At 48.9% G+C, this 21,025-nt stretch overlaps 1 protein-coding gene across 3 annotated transcripts in view; it reads left to right on the forward strand.

The window, feature by feature from the left end:
• Positions 1–934: 934 nt before the first annotated feature.
• Positions 935–21,025, forward strand: part of LRRTM4 (leucine rich repeat transmembrane neuronal 4) — a 129,135-nt gene continuing 109,044 nt past the window's right edge. For 2 of the 3 annotated variants that reach the window (XR_005626815.1, XM_039702691.1), the window contains exons 1-2: positions 938–1,915; positions 3,797–5,343. Coding sequence is in view for 2 of the 3 variants with exons in the window: in XM_039702691.1 (XP_039558625.1) it covers positions 1,912–1,915; positions 3,797–5,343 (1,551 nt within the window). In the remaining variant the exon portion in view is untranslated. Of the gene's footprint in view, positions 1,916–3,796; positions 5,393–21,025 lie in introns of all 3 variants that reach the window. The other variant, XM_039702692.1, reaches the window with a different exon arrangement.

The raw sequence follows: 21,025 nt of genomic DNA on the forward strand, positions 1-21,025 counted from the left end.
AGCCTGGTGAAGTGGGAATGGACCCAGCCCCGGTGAACTGGGAATTGACCCCTGGGAATGGACCCAGCCCTGATGAACCAGGAATTGCCCCAGCCCTGGTGAACTGGGAATTGACCCACTCCTGGTGAGCTGGGAATGAAACCAGCCCTGGTGAACTGGGAATGAAACCAGCCCCGGTGAACTGGGAATTGACCCACTCCTGGTGACCTGGGAATGAAACCAGCCCTGGTGACCTGGGAATGGACCCAGCCCCGGTGAACTGGGAATTGACCCACTCCTGGTGAGCTGGGAATGAAACCAACCCTGGTGAACTGGGAATTAAACCAGCCTTGGGGAACTGGGAATTGCCCCTGGTGACCTGGGAATGGACCCAGCCCCGGTGAACTGGGAATTGCCCCAGCCCTGGTGAACCGGGAATTGCCCCTGGTGACCTGGGCAGACCCTGCCCGAGGTGACACCTGCGGAGGTGGCACAGCCCGGGTCCCACCCTGGCTCCGGGGCTGGACCCTGCAGGATCCCAGCTCCTGCTGCGAGAGCCTCGGGAGAGGAGCTCGGGAGGAAAAAGGTGTCACTGATTCTGCATCTTCACTTCTGCCTTCTTTATCAAAGTCAGTGTTTTTCTGCTAAAAGGCACTTGGATTTAAAAAGAAAAAATTACAGGCTACGAGGCAGGGCATTAACCCTGTCCCAGCCACAGCAGGACATGGAGTGTTTACATTTGGAGTTGCTCCCTGCAATCAAATCAAATGCCTTTAGTGATGATGATCAGTGTGATCACAGCCCCTGCCCTCGGCCCTGTACCAAGACCTCACTTTTAACCTGCAAACCTTCCTTTTCCTGCCTCCCCTCCCCCGGGAACACAGGGAAAAAAGAACAGTTTAGAATTTACCCAAGCCAAATACACAGGTCAGGTGGATTAGAGCAAGCTCAGGTTGGCAAATCCCAAGGGGAGCAGCTGTTTTGCTTGGCGTCTCTGCCCGAAAATCCCACGCCATAAACATTCCACAATCCAGGGGAGACGGAGGGGTCTGGCAGGGGAGGACGGTGGGCAAGGCAAATGCTGTGTCTTTAATTTTCTTTTCCGAGGGAAGCAAAGTCTGCAGAGCCATGACAGCCTCACTTGTTCAGCCTTTAATGCGCGTTGGGTTTTCTCCAGTGGAGGGCACTCGGTGTTCCACAAACTCCAGCCTCGGCGCCCGCCAGCTCCGGAGCATCATCGCTCTCTGGAAAGCCTCGGAATTAGACGAGAGCTGCCTCTCAGCACAGCTACAAAACACTTTAAACCCGACCAGCTAAATGGATAAACCGAGCCTGCGGGGCTGCTGAACCGGGCTCTGGCATAGCACGGGAGGCCGTGCCTGCTGCGGGAGCCGGGCGAGGATGGATCGCTGTGCCCGGCAATGGCAAGAGGCAGCAGAATGAGGGATGCGAGGCGCCGGCAGAGCTCTGGTCCTTCCTCCCACAGAACTTGGTTCGTCTCCATCGCCCGCTCCGGCTTTTCTCGCCGACTGCCACTTAACGCCGCCGGTTCTCTGATGACTTCCACAATGGCTCTCAGAGCTTAGAGTCCCTCCCTACCCCCCCACACTCCCCCCATCCTTCGTCCTGTCTTCCCCACCCCCAACCCCTTCCCTTATCCTTTCCCTTCCTCATCCCCAAAATTCTCGCTGGTCCTCTCCGGGGAACTTTGTGGGGTTCCTGGCGGGCACGCTGGATGGCGGCGGGGCGAGCGGCAGCCGCGCTGTGACATGAAGATGATGATGGTTTGAAGCGGAGGAGCCGGGTTTGGAAAAGAGAGAGAGAGAGGCGAGGAGGAAAGAAAAAAAAATATATAAATAAATAAAAAAAAGGGAAGAGAGCGGAGAAAACAGCTGGAGGAAGGCGAAGGAGGACGTTATTGATGACAAAAGGATGGGTGAGTGAACTTTTGTGGTTTGTTCGCTGGCACAGCTGCAGCTGTGGGGTGGATTTTGCAGCTGGATTATTCGCCGGTGGCGGGGGGGGCTCCGGGAGCGGCAGCCAGCGGCGCATTCCGCTGCCAGGTGACTCACGGCACTTGCCACTGCGTTTTCAGCCCTTGTCCCCCCCTCCCGGCACACACACACACCTTTCCCCCCGCAGTGCCACCCGCGGGGGGGTTCCTGCCCCGGGTGAGGGGCTGGCCCCTGTGCCGCCCTCCCCCGCACCTGCAGGGGCTCCGGCAGCTGCGGCAGCGCCCGGCACCCCAAATTCCTGCCGGCTTCGCCTCCCGGCCCCCCGGCACCACCGGGGCTGGCGTTAACACTTTGCAGGATGTGGGAAGCGAAGGGGAGGGAGGGAGGAGTCGTCCCTTGCATAGGTGGTTTTTGGAGAGGCTGAAAAGATGCCCCTGGTACCTCTGCTACATTTCCAGCAGTCATTTGCCAGTCGGGGTTTTTTTGGAGTGTGACAGGTTTATTCCCCTCCTTCCTTCCCCCCTCCACAGCCCCCGAGTCTGTAACAGCCAGAACATATTTCTAGCTGGCTGCTGCTGGCAAAGAGAACGGAGCAAAAAATGAAGATTTAAATTACAAATCTACCCATTAAAGTGGAAGGCAGGGGCATTCTAGATCAGGAATTATATTTGCAGATTGCCCCTCTGTTCAAAATTGGATTAAAAACCTGCAGCACTGGGTTGGTTTTGCGTGTGTGTGACAAATAATAAAGTGATTATTTATCAAGGAGATATGAGCCTTTGAAATATTTCCTGTTGGAAGAATGCATTTTCATTCTCAGCAAGACTGCAACTCTGGAGGCAGCAGCCCTAAAATTATTCCAGGCGTGCAGATGGGTGTTGGGGGTTCTGACACCCCCTCCACGCCCTCTCATAATTATTCAGGATTCTGTACATTCAATTATTACATATGTCCTCACATCCAGCGCTGCTGCTGCATGACAAACATGACATCTTAAAGGCAAACCCTTAAAATCAATCAGGAGAGGGGAACTGAAAGAGAAATATCCCCCTTTAAACTTTCTGGGTTTGCTGCTGTTTGGAAGTGTTGGGGTGGGTATTTTCATCATCTGCTGGATTAATCCAAGTTAATAACTGTTTAGGTATTCACAGCCATGTGTGGATGAACTAAATGAACATGGGTTAAGGCTGTGGTTCATTTGAAAGGATCACATCCCTTATCTTTACCTGGCACTGGGGTCCCATGCCAGCATTCCTGGTACACTTCTCTGTATGGACAAACTTTGTTTCCCTGCATCTATTTCTGTATTTTAGGTACATAATACTCACGAGTTTTACTTAAACCTGCTCTTAAACCTGAATCATTCAGTGCAAAAAGTAAAACCTTTACTTAGTGCTTCACTTTACAATAAATACAGGTTATAAAGATGGATCAAACTTCAGGAGAAGTAGATTTCCCTCTTTCTGAGGTAATTTCGGGGGGATTAGTCTTGCAGTTGCTTTCCTTGAGGAACACGTTGAGCAGCACGTACGAGCAGAAGCTCTGGCTCATTTCCTCTCCGGCACTATGGAGCATCCAGCACAGTGACTTGACAAATATGTTTATTGTTCAAACCTCAGCACGGAGCACTAAGGACATCCCAGCTCCTTGGGGAGCCGGGGCACAGGAGCACAGCCAGGAGGGAACAGGCTCCTGGGGGACCCTGAGTGGGGGCAGGAAAGATGGCCAGGCAGGCACTCCAATTTGTGCCACAAAGAGCTGAGGCAGGAGGCAAACAGGTTGTCTCCCAAATCCCTGCTTGGTAATCTGGTAATTTACCTGCACGGCTTTCCAACGGCCCCTTTTCCTTTCGGATCTTGCAGGTTTCCATGTGATCAAGCAGCGGGGAGGCTCCAGGGTGCTGCTGGGGCTGCTTCCCCTGGCGCTGCTGGCGGGGCTGGCGGGTGCCCAGCGAGCCTGCCCCAAGAGCTGCCGCTGCGACGGCAAGATCGTGTACTGCGAGTCGCACGCCTTCCGAGACATCCCGCACAACATCTCCGGCGGCTCCCAGGGCTTGTCCCTGCGCTACAACAGCATCCAGAAGCTGAAATCCCACCAGTTCGCGGGCCTCAACCAGCTCATCTGGCTTTACCTTGACCACAACTACATCAGCTCTGTGGATGAGGATGCCTTCCAGGGGATCCGCCGGCTGAAGGAGTTGATCCTGAGCTCCAACAAAATCACCCACCTGCACAACAAGACCTTCCACCCCGTGCCCAACCTCCGCAACCTGGACCTGTCCTACAACAAGCTGCAGGTGCTGCAGGCGGAGCAGTTCAAGGGCCTCCGCAAGCTCCTGATCCTGCACCTGAGGTCCAACTCGCTGAAGACGGTGCCCATCCGCGTTTTCCAGGACTGCCGCAACCTCGACTTCCTGGATTTGGGCTACAACCGCCTGCGGAGCTTGTCCCGCAACGCCTTCGCCGGCCTCCTGAAGCTGACGGAGCTCCACTTGGAGCACAACCAGTTTTCTAAGATCAATTTTGCCCACTTCCCGCGGCTCTTCAACCTCCGCTCCATTTACTTGCAGTGGAATAGGATCCGCTCCATCAGCCAGGGGTTGACGTGGACCTGGAGTTCCTTGCACAACTTGGATTTATCAGGCAATGACATCGCAGGGGTAGAGCCCGGCACCTTCCAGTGCCTGCCCAACCTGCAAAAGCTGAACCTGGATTCCAACAAACTCACCAACATCTCTCAGGAGACCATCAACACGTGGATCTCGCTCATCTCCATCACTCTGTCCGGGAATATGTGGGAATGTACTCGAAGCATTTGCCCCCTGTTTAATTGGCTTAAGAATTTCAAGGGAAATAAGGAGAGCACCATGATCTGTGCAGGCCCCAAACATATCCAGGGCGAGAAGGTGAGCGACGCTGTGGAAACCTATAATATCTGTGCCGAAATCCAGGTGGTGCCTACTGAAAGGTCCTACCAGGCTCCCAAAACCCCCCAGAGACCCGTGTTCATCCCCAAACCCACCGTCTCCAAACTGGAAAGCCACCAGCCGACATCGGCGATGCCAAGCCCTTCCGCAGACATCCCAACGCCCGCGGTGGAGCCGGAGTACGAGCACGTGTCCTTCCACAAGATCATCGCGGGGAGCGTGGCCCTCTTTCTCTCCGTGGCCATGATCCTGCTGGTCATCTACGTGTCCTGGAAGCGTTATCCCGCCAGCATGAAGCAGCTCCAGCAGCACACGCTCATGAAGAGGCGCAGGAAAAAGGCCCGGGAGTCAGAGAGGCAAATGAACTCCCCTTTGCAGGAATATTACGTGGACTACAAGCCAACAAACTCTGAGACCATGGATGTATCTGTTAATGGATCTGGGCCCTGCACCTACACCATCTCTGGCTCCAGGGAATGCGAGGTATGAACCATGATCCTCCTAAAACCATTTCAGCTGCTGGGAAGGAGAGGTAAATGTTCGAAGCTCTTGAGGTATCTCTAAATATTAGAAAGATCAATGAGATTTTGGGTTTGGGGTTTCTTTTGCCTGCGTTGGGGTTTGCTCTGTAGAAGGTTCTCTCATGTTAAATGACAACAGGCAGGGAAGGGATGGTGATTATTTTGAATAATTAAGGCTTATTAAAAAAGCTATTAAGTTGGAGTCAACAACTGTGATAAAGGCATCTGGAGTGTTGTTCTCCTCCTGTTTGCACCCATTTGATGAGCTGTGGCTACAACTAATCCTATTTTAATGGATTGGTAGATACAGAAGATCTTATGAGCCTTTTCTGGTTTAAAACTAAATATGAAAACCTCTTTTCTCCAGACCCCACATCAAATCTTGAGGGGTTTATGGCCTGTTTAATGATAATGCCAGAGATTTCCTGCATTTTTGATCTGGTTCAGGAGCAAACCAGGGGACAACAGGACTGCAGCAGGATCTTGGAGTTGTTTTCCTGGAGCAGCAGGAACACAGAGGCTCCTCTGGACGTGAGCCTTTGTCAAGCAGCACGTTTGCAAATATCTGGGAGAAGGGGATTCTTGGAGGGTTTAATTTCATTTCAGTGATCAGTGGAGGCTTAGACAGCCCTGCTGGAGCTGATTTCCACAATCTTCAGGCCGTGCTGGGATTTGACTCAGCAACATAGGAAACACAATCAGGAGAAGCTCTCAGCACTTCTCTTCTGCTGCCCAGCTTTGCAAGGAAATTCCAAATTGCTTTGTTGCTCTCCTGCCAATGACTCCACTGCTGTGGATGCAGGGATGGGCTTGCTTGGAATGCTGCTGCTTATTTAGAGCTGGCAAAGGAGGATTTGCACAATTCCACTGCAGTCCTGGTCACTTGATCCTGCTTGCGGTGTGGCACCAGGTGGACTTTGCTTCCTTGGTTGTGGATGTTCTACCTGAGAGTGTTCCATGTGCCTGTTGGAGTTGATTCCCACCCCTTTGTGGAATGTGGGAATTGTGAGCCCTGGCTTTGGCACCCAGGTGCGGTGGGAGGTGTGGTGGAGATGAACAGAGTGGGATCTGCAGTTCTGGGATCTGGATTGCTCAAAACCCAATGTTTTCATTCTCTGACAATGGGGCGCCTGTGAGAGGTTTCATATTTGGCACCTGAAGTCCCCAGGTGGTTTTGAACTGTGGAGTTTAAGGGGAAGGAGGAAAAATGCAGTGATTTGGGGTTGCTTTCTCTGGAGCAGCGCTGTCTCCAGGACAGAAATCCACTTGCCATGTCCCTGTCATTGCTCCAGGAAAATGCAGAATGAAGGTGTGTGCATGGCTCGTTCACTGTTACCAGCACAAGTGGAAAATGAGTGATGTTCAAGTTATTTTGAATTTCCCCTGGCTGTCACAAAGAGCATTAATCTGGCCTGGAAGGCTCTGTTGCCTTCACGCTCAGGTTTAACACCACTGAAGTTTCATTAGCTTGGCTAAAATGTTGTTTCATTTACTCCATGGTGGGAAACAGACAGATGGATGTGCACGTGGTAATTGAAGATCCAGGTAATGACACCACCATCCCTAATGCATTTTGGATCACAGAAGGTAGGGCTGATGTTTGGGAGACTGGAATTTGGATAATTCAGGTTACAGCAGGTAATTACAAGGTTCAGGAGCCCTCCCAGGTGCAGGAAGATGGGGTCAGCCTGGTGGAATCCCCCCGGGTGGCTGTGGTTGTTACACACAGCATTAAACACCAGGGGACCCCAGCTCACCTGGCTTCCAGGTGCTGTGGCAGCACCAGAAGGGTTTCATTTGGATTGAATTAAACTGATGACCACTTTGCAGGACTGAGGGGGGTTTGTGGTGCCCTGGGTGTAAATCAGACTGTGCAGGATGCCCCAGAGCTGTATTTGACAGGTCACTCTGTGTCCGTGTCCTTATTGAACATCCAGAGGCTCTTTGCACACTGTTAGAGACTAATAAAATATAGAGAATAATAAAGACTTCAGGAAGTGGAAAGCAGATCATTGAAGGCACATGTAGCAACCCAAAGCCCCCACTGAAATCCTGTCTTCAGCTTGGATTTGACATTCTGCGTCTCCATAGCTACAAGGTTCCACTTGTAAAAGGAGAGATATTCATTGTACAGCACTTAAAAATGGTAAAAAAATCCCTTGTAGAGTCTTCAGCAGTGGAAAGGGTTTGTGTTTGGTGAAAAAAAATAAGAAATGGAACCTCTCTTTATTTCCTAATTTACCCATACTTGTGGAAAACTATTATTTTGTGCAGGTGTGATGCAGCTCAGGCCCGTCCTCCCCTGGGGCTGCCTGCCTCATTCCTTGTGCTCAGCTTTAGGTCTCTCCCAAAAATAGAAGGCCTCAGAGGGGAGAGGAGAGCCTGGATACCTGTGTGAGGGCAGGCAGGCTCCAGGACTCATTGATTGATTTCACTTCTTTTAGCAGCTGATTGATTTTTACCTCTTTTAGCAATATTTTCCAAAGCATTGTCTGCTTTCAGATGTTCACCCCCCGTGCCTGGGGGCAGCTGAGGGTCCAGAAATGGTGTGGTTTTGGGAAGGGGTGATGGATCAGCTCCATTTGAGCTGGGAAGGGAAAGGGGTGTGTGACCAGACCCTGCTGTGGGTGCTGGGGTGGGGTTTGAGGTCGGGGGAGCAGAGCTGGTACCTTCACAGGGATCATTTGGGGTGTGGAAGCTTCCAGCTCATCTCATCCACAAACCACTGATTTTCCATGGCAGAGCTGGGAATAACGTGCTGAGGCATTTCCACAGTTCTTTTTCTCCACAGCACCTCTGGGGATGGTGCTGTTTTAAAATTCTATGAGGTTTGGAGCATCCAGCAGAGGCCCACAGGTGAGAGCTGCCCTGGGGCAGGTGCAGCTGTGCTTTGTGGGGCTGCTTTTCCCAATCCCTGCCTCAGGAATGATTCCTTGTGCTGGGGGAGGGAGCCAAAGGCAGGCTGGCTGCAGACAGGAGTGACTTTGGCAGCAGTGGGATTATAATCACTGACACCTGGCCTGGGCTCGTCTCTTCAGTCTCTTGGCAGGGCTTGCTAAAATAACTGGATGCTCCTGATTTGGGCTCTGGCCATCCAGTTAGCAGAGTGCTGCTCCCTCAGCCTGGGATTGGCTTTGTGCATCTCCCTCCCTCTCACTTTCCCATTTATTTGTACATTTGCTGGAGATCTGGAAGCTGTGAAAAGGGATTTCGTAAAGCCAGCTACGGTGTTCTGTATTTCATGCGTATCACACTCACAGAATAGCTGGGAATAGCTGGCTGGGAAGGTGTTGTGGGGAGAAGGAAAATGTTTCTGTCTCCTGGAAGGTCATTGCTGTCCCCTTTGCCAGGCTGGCAGGGACAAAACAAACAACAGGCAGACAGGTGAACAGCTTTTCTGTGCGAACTGAGCGCTGTGAGGTCGCTCTTTACACCTCTGCTTCTCCATGTCTGGCCATTCCCCGTGGATAAACAGCCACCTGTTCACACACAGGGACAGCTCTGCTGTGTTTTGCACAGGGCTGGGTGTCAGTTGTGTTCACACCTTTTAAATCAGGCACACACAATCACCTTCAGCTGGAATTCTGCTCCTTCCCCTCTCTCCGCTGGGAGGAAGGGCATTGATAAAGGAATTAAACATATGCAGGCTTGGTGGGCTGCTGCAGGCCTTCTTCTGAGCCTGATTTAAAGGGAAATGTTGACATGCTGCTTTTATTATTTATTTATTAAACATCATGGTGCTGCTTGGAAGGAGAGGATAAACCAGAATCGTCTCCAGCTCCAGAGAGGGTTGAGGGTGAGGTTCCAGCTCTCTAGCTCAGCATTAGAAGGGGTGCCCTGGGGGCTCAGGGGGTTTTGGGACCTCATGGGAGAAATCACTCCAGGACTGCCTGAATTTTACATTTTTAAAAATTCTTTTAAGAGCAGTGGTTGTGTTTCCTTTGGCCATCAGCCTGAGGGGTTGGAGAGGAATGCTGAGCAAGGACCCCATGGCTGAGGTGGGAGCTCACCAGAGGAATGGAAAGGCAGAGATAGAGAAATCACTGCCTGAATTTTACATTTTTTAAAATTCTTTTAAGAGCAGTGGTTGCGTTTCCTTTGGCCATCAGCCTGAGGGGTTGGAGAGGAATGCTGAGCAAGGACCCCATGGCTGAGGTGGGAGCTCACCAGAGGAATGGAAAGGCAGAGATCCCACAGGTGGAACACTGCAAAGAGGTCACCTGGGAGGTGAGGAGCAAGGAGAATGGGAGCAGGAACTCCTCATTAACCCTCTGTGCTCACTGCAGGGCCAAAGCACCGGGGCTCCTTTCCCGTGACTCTTGTGGGAGGATGAGCACTGCTCACCAAACTGCTCTGCTCCCTTCTGTGCCATGGCTCCTTCTCCCCTCCCTTCTTCCAGCCCTCTGTGACTCTGGAACCTGAATTTGTGTTGGGTGAGGGTGAGTCAGCCCCAGGGAAGTGTCCTAAGCCCTGGGTTTGTGTGGGGAGAGTCAGGAAAGGGGAAGGGGACAGTGCCGCTCCTCACAGCTCTGCCACGGCAGGAACAGCTCAGAGAAGGCACATTTTAGAAATCACTGAATCATAAAAAGGTTTGGATGGAAGGAGCCTTTAAAGGTCACCCAGTGCCACCCCCTGCCATGGGCAGGGACACCTTCCACAGCTGCTCCAAGCCCCGTCCAACCTTGGACACCCCAGAGATGGGGCAGTTTTTACCACTCTGAGCCTTTGTTTGTCCTTGGCATTGCAAATATAACCCCAGCCTAAGGGGAGGCATGCTGGAGAGGCACCAGTGATGCAGCAAGAAATGCACGGGGGCAAAATTTCCCTGGGCTCAGCACTTGTAAAGTGTGAGAGTTCCCAAAGATGTTCCCAAAATTGACTGGCCGTGTTTCCGGCGGAGCTGAGCCAGCTGTGCCTCCTGCAGCAATTGAGGGCTGCAAATTTGGAAAGGAAATGCAGGAGGATGTGGAGCACTTCTGAAACTCTTACTCGGTGCTTCCTCTGGTGCCTGGCTGAGAGAGGAGCTCGTCAGGAATTTGGGTTTGGGATACAGGTGCTGCTGAGGCTTGGAAGTGGATTGCTCTGGGATAATGCAGGGCTCAGAGGTAAAGGAAGGAGCTGAACCCACCTCTCCCAAATTCTCCTGAGCTTGGGAACTTCCCTGAGCAGAGTCCAGGCATTGCATTTGCTCCATTAGGTTTCATCCTGAGGCTGACAGCTCATTAACAGAGCTCTGTAATTGCACTGTGGATTCCCAGCCTTAGGCACAATGTCCAGCTGGGATCATCCTCCCTCTGCTTCCTCTCCACCTTTTTTCCCACTTCCCCAAATGTTGCTGCTTTCCAGAGCCCTCGTGGTTTAAGTTCTGCAGGAGAAGCTGCTGCCCTGAGGAGCTTTGTACAAGACAGGAGCACACTTCTTATTCCTGTTGTATTCCTTGGGAGGGATTCCTGCACTCCTGGAATGGTGACAGGCACCCTTTTCCCTCTCCAACTCTCTTTTCCTTGCTCTGCCCCCTTCCTCTGCCTTTGCTTGCACTCTGTGATGTGCTGCCAGTGTTCTAAGGAGGAGAAAGGAATAGATTTTTATTCCTGGAGCTCACACCAGCATGGACAACACTCACAGGGTGGGGGAAGGAATCTGTTCAGTCGTGGGGTTTCATTTTGAACACGCATAAAATACATGTCTGACATGCTCAGCTTTTCTCACCTCTGCCCCCTGTGAGCTCAGATCTCCTCAGGATCTTCCCACCTCTGCCAAAAGATGAGTGGATCGATCCTGAGGGGTTTCCAGGGAGCTGTCAGCTCTGTCCCAAGTGCAGAATTCCTCTTTGTTGGAGCTGTAGCACCCAGGGAAGGGATGACACGAGAGGCTGTTGGCAACACTGGCTTCTCGGCCTGGAGGATTTGTTTTGCCTTTACCTTTTTAAATTACAAAGAAATAAGAGTCTCTTCCTGGCTGACTGATCAGTTGTGGTGTTGTCATGGACAATGGATTGGGAATTCCAAGAAGGAGAAGGAAGGGAAGGCCAGAAAATGCTGATTATCTCTGATTTCTCACCTTCTGTGCATGTCCAGCTACAGCAAAACTCCTCCTTTGTTCCTTAGCTCAAATATAAATTTATTTTGGGTTTCCTTAGATCCATTTGAATGGAATTGGCTGGAACAGGAGCAGTTCTTGGGTGCTGGCAAGGCAGGGTCTCCTCAAAGCTCTGTGCTCCAGGGCTGTGAGTCTATCCAGGGGCAACTTCCTGCAAATAGGCTTTGTGAGGATGCTGCAGCTTCTCTGCTTTGTTTTCTATCCTTTGTGGGATCTTCTTTCCATTCATACTTTAAGCTCCCAAAACTCGTGAGATAAGGAACATTCTCCTGTTTTTTAGTGCCTGCATCACATACTTGGTGATCTTAAGCAAAATCTCTTTGCTTTGAAGGTTCCTTCTTTCATCAACGCAGTTTTATTCCGTTTCCTCTGAAATAAACAATAACAAAAAGAAAAATCATATTTGTGGGTTTAGGCTGTGGGGAAAACCAACACGATCAATTTGACCATGACCCAGGGGGGCCTTTGATGCTGTGTCCTTGTGCAGGTGTGTATTTTGTTATGGATAACTGATTTTATCCTTGCTTTTAACCTGAGATTTGCGAGCCCTTTAGCCAAATAAAACCACAGAAGATTTCCTGCCTGAGCATCTCAGCTGCAGGAGGGTTGTGTCAGGAGAGAAGGGAGCTGGCTGTGAAGTGACTCGATGTGAAATGTGGAGGGGATGTGGCACATCCTCCATGGCAGCAGGCAGGGCTCAGGAATTACAGTGGGGTCCAAAGCTTTGGGGCCAGCGCTTCCACCTGCTCCTGGAATAAATGCACAGGCTGGGAAAGGCAATCCCCATCTCCCAGGTTTGATAGGCAGTGAATGAATGAGCCACTTATGGAGCAGGAGGTTCTTTGTAATTTTTATTTTCCCCCGTGTGAACTGTGGTTAAGATTTTTCTTCTCGTATGAAAGAAGTGGGATTTTCCTTTATGTTACTTGGGTGTTGATCCAATCAAGGAGCAATTGATGGTGAAGTATGGAAGAAGTGGGATTTTCCTTTATGTTACTTGGGTGTTAATCCATTTAAAAAACAATAGATGGTGAAAGAAAGCAAGAATTATTTGTGTTTGGGCAGCAGCTGACAACTCCCAGGTTTAATCACTGCATGGAAACAGCAAAGGAGTCATTTTTTATGCCTGGGAGAACAGGACACAGAAATAATCTGAGCCAAAAAGAGGAAATGAGACCTGAAGTGTGATTTCCTTGGAGGAGCTGGCCAGGGAGTGGGGCAGCCCAGGATTTGGGAATCCTGTGGCAGTATCCTGGGTTTGGGTGCTGCAGCTCTCAGCCCAGGGATGGAACAGTTCAGCCCAAGGTTAGGCCAAGGTTAAGCCAAGCTTAGGCCAAGGTTAAGCCATGCTTAGTCCTCCAGAGCACCAGGCCAAGGAAGGACCTGCTTGGCACTGAGTGAAGGGTGTCCACGGAAAAGTCAGGCTCACTCTCCATGTCTTGCACTCTCATCCACCCAAACCCCATTTTCCCAGGTTTATCCAACGCATCGAGGTTGTTATTGATGAAAAGACTTGAGTTGTGTGGTTTTGCTCGTTTTCAGTCAGTCCTCATTAAAAATCAGCCTCTCCTTCTGTGGGATGGCCTCTGGAAGCCCTGCTGGTTCCTCACTGCTCTCATCCTTCACTGCCACGGCCATTTGGATTATCTCTGGGCCTTGATGGATGCTTTAAAAGGAACCAACAAGGCCATCAAATTCCTGCCCCGGCTCAACCGGCATTTGTTAATGTTCTAAATCATCTTGGGCCTGAAATGTTCTGCTCCTTAAATTTAGAAAGAAGTGATTGCCTAAAGCCTCTCCATGTGTTAATTAAATCATCATAATTGTGGTTTCTGGAGACTGACAGGTTATAAATAGTTTTCGTCTCCCCCTCCTGCAATAATTGGTGGGAATGACGGGCAAACCAGCCATTGTTTAACTGAGCCTCTGACACTGCTCTTCCCATTCCAACCCCGTTTCTCTGCCGGGACTTGATTGTCCTGAAATAATCAGCAGTGTCATCCTCAAAGGCTGCTTAATTGCCAGGCACTTCTCACATTACAGGACAAGGAGAAAAGTGCTTTTCATCATTATCCCGCTAATTTAGCTGGATGGGAGGTCAGGAGCTCCCAGGTCAGGGCAGAGGTTCCGTGCACTCACTCCTGACAGGACACTGAGTAAACACTGACATATTTTAGTCATCATTTTTCCTCCATCTATCCTGCCTCGTCCGAGATTTTGTGGAAATAGAAGCCTTGGTGTTCTGAACATCATTTTCCTCTGTTGCTGCCATGGAATGGTTTGGGTGGGAAGGGACCTCAAATCCCACCCAGCGCCACCCCTGCCATGGCAGGGACACCTCCCACTGTCCCAGGGTGCTCCAACCTGGCCTTGGCACTTCCAGGGATCCAGGGGCAGCCACAGCTGCTCTGGGAATTCCATCCCAGCCCCTCCCCACCCTCACAGGGAGGAATTTCTTTCTGATATCCCATCAATGAACCCTCCAGTTCAAAGCCATTAAAAGCAGTTTGAATCACCCGGCCAGGCCCAGCTTTGCTGTGCAGTCACTGGAAGAAGGCAGAACAGCCTGGTGGGATCACACCTGCTCTGGAAACAAATTCCAATTACAGTTCAGAGGGTGGAAATGAAAACGCTACAAACACTGAAGCTGACCAGGACTTTGTACCCATCTCTCTGCTCCCCTTCTGATCTTCCCCAGCTTCAGAGCAGGCCTGTCTGATGTGTGTGGGAATGAGGCAGGAAGGATGGGGATGGGAACACCCTCTGGCTGGCATTATGCACGATCCCACTGGGCAATTAGGCTCTGCTCCCCTTTAATGTGGGTCTGCAGCTGTTTACAGCTCTAATTTGTACAAGAACCTCAGGCTAGAGCTTGGGCTGCTGCTCTGGATCCTCCTTCCTCTTCCAATTATCCAAGGAAACCACACCACTTCCTTGAGCTCTGGAGTGCTGGGACGTGTCCTGCTGATTGGCACAATCCAGCCCTCTGCAAAACTCAAGGATGCACACAATAGTGGAATCAAAAAGATTGGAAATTGGACCTGCTCTTCAGCTCTCTTAGACCAAAAGAAGGAGCCCTCTGTGAGCCCATGGCAACTCCCCGTTTCTCTCCATGGAACACTGACCATCATCTTGAGGGGATAGCATCAAAATCTCCCCGTTTCTCTCCATGGAACGCTGACCATCATCTTGAGGGGATAGCATCAAAAGGAGGGATGCTTTTCCATGCTATTAAATGCCATTTAAGGTCAAATACCATTTGAGTACCATTTAAAGTGGTGAATGGATGCTTTTCCATGCTATGAAATGCCATTTAAGGTCAAATACCAGTTGAGTACCACTTAAAATGGTGAAATGGAATTGCTTAGTTTGGAAAAACTCTCTGAAATATCGAGTCCACTGCCAAGGCCACCACTGATCACGTCCTCAAGGGCCACATCCACGTGGACCTGAAATCCCACTGGGGATGCAGGCTCCAGCACTGCTGCCCTTGTCCAATGCCTGAAAACCCTTCTGGGGAAGAGACTTCCCCCAATATCCAACCTCACCCTCCCTTGGTGCAACTTGAGACCATTTCCTTGTGCTGGAGAAAGTTTTTTCCATGGGAAACGCAACCCTTCTTTCCAAGACTGGAGCACGACCCTCCTTGCTGTGAATTTCTCAAGCAGGAGGATCCAGGATGAGGCTGCAGGACTCGGGAACTGTTGTGAACCCTGCTGTAAATCATTGTGAGCAGGCACGGATCTCTTCATCGCAAACTGTTGCGCTTCAAAAGGAGAAAACAAAGCAAGGTCATGTTGACTTTCATTAGAACCCGAGCATTGAAACCAGTCCTTGAACCTTTGAAAATCCCTCCTGTCTCTCTGTCCCTGCCCTCCCCTTCACTTATTGGGGTGCCCTGCCTTTCGCTGCTGCCTCTGTGGGGGCTCTGGAGCAGGGCTGGGGTTTGGCTGCTGCTGCAGCATGAAAGGGAAAAGCATTGTCTGGAGCCTCCAGGGCCTCCAGCTGCGCCTGTTTTGTTCCTGACATAAAAAGCCAGTCTGAAGAGCTCTGCTTTGTCTTGGGGAGGCATTAGCACAAGGCTGTTTAGTGCTTTTAAACCTCTATCCTATATTCAGATGCGAGGGGGACTGACTTACAGCCACTCAGGTGCTGCCTCATCCCCGGAGTGAAATCGAACGATTTCAATGGAAATTTCGCAGCCATTTCTTCCCCCAGAGTTATAATTTTCTTTCTCAGAGCCTCTAAATCACACGTTAGGCTGCTGGCTTTAAAAGCCACATCAATGTCACTTGTGAAGGCAAATGAAGGCAGAGCATGGTTCCTCTGCAGTGGGAACACAAATTGTACAAATCAGGAAAGGAAGGAGCCCACTGGCGATTTTGAATTATGAGGAATTTTTATTTGAAAACAAAATCTAGGGGTATTTTCTCTGGTGCCATTGCTTTGTTGAATATATTAAGTGTCCCAGTGTGTATAAATTCCTCAACAATCTGAAGAATTGATTAACCTCTCTCTATTTATGATTAGCTCCCAAATTTATTCTATTAATTTTCAAGAGTGAGGTCTGGACTCCATTGTTTTGCTGTAAAAGGTGAGTGACTGGAATTAATGTTGCCTCAATGAGTTTTCCATGGAGGTGATAAGGAAAAGTAGGGGAAAATTTCATATTTCCCTGGTATTTTGCCGTGAGTCTCATAAATGCATTGGTGTAGTGAAGGCATCCCTGCCCATGGCAGGGCAATGGCACTGGATGGGCTTTAAAGTCCATTCCAGGATTTTCTGAGTCTACATAAAAAATGGAAGTGGGGCAGAGGCACTTCCCCACCTGATGTGCCACCTTGTCCATCAAGGGCCACCCAACTTGACAAAATTGTCTGTTTCCACCACCTGTGTTTCTCTGCACTGAAAGGAGCCTCCAGAGAGTCACTTGAGGACTCACAGAGCAAACTCCACTTCCCTGATAATTCGTTCCAAAGGTTAATAACCTCCACAGCACGAAATAACGTGTCCAGCTGCTAAAATCATTCCTTTCTCCAGCGTGGCATTAAGCTCATCTGGGAGGAGGATGAATCTGGGTTTAATTCGTGGCTCAGGAGAGCTGTGTGTGCTCCCCAGCCCCGTGGCCACAAACCCATGTGGAGATTTGCACGTGGAAACAGCCCCTTCCTGCCCCTCGAGGAAATCCCATTTTCATGGAATCATTCCAGGATTCCATAAATGTCAATCCACATTGACATTTACCCCTGCTGCTGATAAGAAATTCCCAGCTTGGCTCTGCTTCTCGTGCTCCTTTCCTCCTGTTTCGACTCAATCCATGAGTCAGTCCTGCCCTGTTCCCAAGTTTTCCCTTCATGGACCTGCTTTTCAGCTCTCTTAGACCAAAAGTAGGAACCCTTTATGAGGGTTCCACGTTTCTCTCCATGGAACACTGACCATCATCTTGAGGGGATGGCATTATGGTGTTTTTCTGTGCTATGAAATGCCATTTAAGGTCAAATACCATTTGAATACCACTTAAAGTGGTGAAATCTACATTCCCAAAAGCCTCATGCATGCAAAACTCACTGCAAACCAAGCTCAGGAACCTGTTATTACATTCTCAGATTGGTGGGAATTCTGGAACTTGTTTTCTTTCCCGCTCAGAGTAATTTAACAAATTATTAAATATCAACTGTCCAAAAACAGCCCCAAATGTGGGGAGACTTTGGCCTCACCCACATGGAATTTTGTGGTTTTGCTTTTGGTCTCCTGTTCCAGTGGGGATGTAATGATGATTATTTAACTCCATATCCATAAAAAAACAGTCTCTGGAATGATCAGGTTTATTCTGGAATAAGTAAATTCAAGAGCTTCTGTAAATTTAGGGTTTTGGCAGGTCAGTGAGGGAAAAATGAAGGTGTTTGTCAAAGACCCCGAAACTGTCCTAACCTGCAGAATTAACAAATTCCTGGCTGTGGGGAGTTCATTAAAGACCCTTGAGGAGTCCAGCAACTGATCCAGTTTTATTTCCCCCTTTAATTTGGGATGAGAAACTGCTGAAGGTGAAGTTGATGTCAGAAGACTGAGGAGATTTGTTGTCTCTGTAGGCCACAACCAGACAGTTTTTGTGAACATCTTGTTTTTAGAACATCTCTTTTCCCAGAAACATCCCAGGCTTTTGACACCCCCATTAAAACTCAGACCTGCACACTGGAATGTGTTTGTTCCCAGGAAAACCCAAGCAGACACATCCCTGGAGTGTTCCCGTGGCTGGATGTTTGCTGTGGATGATTTCTGACTAGAAAATTTCACTTTAAATGAATCCAAAACAGTTTCAGCCAGGGCTGCAAAAGAGGGAGCTGGATGTGCTGAGTTCTCTCTGCCTCCTTCCTCCCAGCAGTGGATAAAATTCCTTCTCCTTGGGGATGGATCCCTCAGAGACAACATTTCTACAAAATAAATCCTCACCTGAAATCTGCCTTTTAGTTGGAGCTAGAACAGCAGGTTAAATCACCACTAAGGAGAAAAAACAAGATCCAATAGAGGAAAAAAAAAATTATTCCCTTTGAAAATGTGTCAGGTAAAAAAATGGAATGGATTTCTCTTCATTCCCAGCAAGTGTTAAATCCATCCTCCAGTGGGGGGTGGGGAGTGGCAGGACAGGTTTAATCTCCACTATTCAAAAAAGAAAAAAAGGAAAATCCTTTGAGTGATTGAACTATTCCATGTTCACCGTTTTGAGTAATTATCAGTATTAACTCAAATTAGAAGCATACAGCTGAATTCAGGCCAAAAAAAATTAAAATAAATTATAAAAAAAACCATACAACCCCATAACTTTCTCCCTACCCCTTTTTGTGTAATTTTGTGGGTTTTACACTCCACCTCTGGCTGTTATTTTTCATCCTGACCTGATGGCCAGGTAAGACAAGGTAGGGGCTGGCCTCAATTCAGACTTGGAGCAGCAATTAATTAGTGGCTGTGTGTACATTTTGTAAGTGGTTTAAGAAGTACTGGTTAAACATTGATGAATTTTAAAGCAGGATAAGCACATAAATAAGAGGTCACATGTGATTTCTGATCATTTCTTACAGCGTGTATTAATTTTTTATTAATTCTGGAGAGCTGTTTACAAACTGCCTGGCACCAGCTGCAGTCAGAAAGCAAATAAAGCCCTCAGAAAAGGAGGGAGCCCTCGACAGAAACACTTCCCTCCTCCAGGGGCATCAGGATGAACCATTCAGGGAAAAAATAATGGGGTGGAGCTGCTCCCAGTGGGTGCTGAGATTGAGAGTGGGGACTGTGGCACCTCTGGGCAGCCCCTGCCTGGGAGCTGGTGGTCAAAAAGCTCTTTTTTGGGATATTTTATTTATTCCAAACTTTTTAAACACGGGAGTGGTGTGGTTTAGGTTAGCTTGAGGCCACAGCAGTCATGAGGGGATCCCTGTGCATGAGCACAGACCTGCCTTACTACGGGTTGTGAAGTTACTCTTTGGAGCACCAAGGGGATTTCCTTGAGTGCATCAGCCCTGCCTCTGTTCCAAAGCAGGACCTTCCCAAGTTAATTCCTCTCCCTTTAATCTGCCCAGCAGCGAGGAGCTCTCTGTGCTTCCTCCCGGGCCCCAGTTTGTGAATTTTCCTCCCTGATGAGATCAGCAGGCACCACGTTCAATGGATCTGAGAGGGTGTAGGTGATCCTGCTCCGAGTTATGGTAAAAAGAATTTAAGCTCTGCTTAGTTAATGATAATGCCTGAGCACATTACATCTTCCAGGAGCTGTACAAACATTAACTAATTAGTACCCCCAACTAATACATAGTAGGCTGGCACGGGTTGTAATTATGCATTGCTATCACAGCAATTATTCTGGAATAATTCATTGAGAAGAATTTACCCGATACATTTTGCTTTTTTTTTATACCCCCACCCCTTTCCTGTCATGAATCTTTTTACAAAACACTCCCAGGTGTGGCTGTAGCTGCTCCCAGCTCAGCCCCAGTGGGAGTCAAAGGTGTCCTTGGGGTTCTGTGCCATCACTTCCTCCTTTTGTCCCATCCCAAAATCCCTGAATGGGATTAAAAAATGCAAATATTTGCATTTTTGCAATATGGGTTGGGAGGGCTCTTAAAGATCACCCAGTCCCAGCCCCAGTGCTGGTTTGGGGCTGCTGTTTATTTCGGGACTATCACTTATTTTGGGATCTTTCTTGTCTCGTTTTCCCCAGGCTCAGGTGAGTCAGGCCCCAGAGCATCCCCTCTACAAGCCTGAGTGTGAATTCATGGCTGAATGCTCTTACAGGGCTTCCCCAACCTCAATAAACTCATGAAATTGTTACCAAGGGAAGGGGCAAAGTGGTGGGAAGGGAAATGGATGCAGGAAGAAAGAATAAAAAATCCAAATCCCATGATGGAGTAAATCCATTCTGGGTGGTTGTTTGGAATTTAATTTAATGAAAACCTGTATATATCTCTGTATATAATATAGATATCTACATAGAGACATATTTATCTATAAATATATTTATATCAGGAGGAAAGTGCAGTCTGTCACTGCTTCTTCTGCAAATGTCTCTGTACTCAGATTTGCTGTTTAATTGTTGCTGCTTTCCCAGCACTTTTGGGAGCATGAGGGAGATGGGAAGTGTTTAATCTTGGAACAGACATGACTGAGATGAGGCGTGATTAAAGAATTCTCAATAATGGCTGATTTCAATGAGGGTTATTTGGAGCTTCTCTCTGTCTTGCTGCTCAGAAATTAGGAGATAGTGAAACTGAAAGATGGGAAGCAAAAAAAAAAAATTAAAAATTGGGCAAAAATAATTTTCTTCATTGGGAAAAATAAATCTGGGGGAGTCACAGCCACAAGACATCCACAGGCTGAGATTTCTTGGCTTTAAAGAGAGATGGGCAGGAACAATGAAAATTATTGGGTGATGCTTTCAAGATATGTAAAAATATTTTAGAAAACATGTGGAGGTATTTTATGGAATGTGTGCAGATATTTCATGAAATGTCTGTACGTGTTCTAAGAACAGTTCCCTCCTTGCAGTGGACACCTCCCTGCCCATGGCAGGAGCTGGAATGAGAGGGTCCTTAAAGTTCTTTCCACCCCAAATCACCCCATGAAATGATCCTTTATTATATAAAATGTCATTCTTTGAGTCGAAGCCAGCCTCAGATCATGAGAAAAGAGATGGTTTTCTCATCTGGTGAATTATTTTTACTCCTCTCTCTGTCTCTTTTGGCTGCTCTGCCCACACCGGTCTGAGGGAGCTGGAAGTGCCCGGATCTGAAATGTTCCTTTGGGTGAAACGAGGCTCTCCCTCCACAGAAAACACCCCTAGAAGTGCACTCCTTATGGAACTCCTCTCCTGTCTGCCATATTCACACTTTTTGTTAACAGTTGCTCGGATTTTGGTCTGCTGCTCGAAGCCACACTCTAAAAATTCCCCCCGTCGTCTCCTGGATGGAGCAGAAGGCTGAGGAGGGGAAGAGCTCCAGGGAAGTCTCTCCTTCCCTCCCTCCCCTGGCATTTTTGCTCCTCTCTTTTAAAGAAGAGGAGGT

The sequence above is a fragment of the Passer montanus genome, unplaced genomic scaffold (assembly GCF_014805655.1).
Source record: "Passer montanus isolate IOZ18808 unplaced genomic scaffold, ASM1480565v1 scaffold158, whole genome shotgun sequence".
In the NCBI taxonomy this organism is placed as follows: Eukaryota; Metazoa; Chordata; class Aves; order Passeriformes; family Passeridae; genus Passer; species Passer montanus.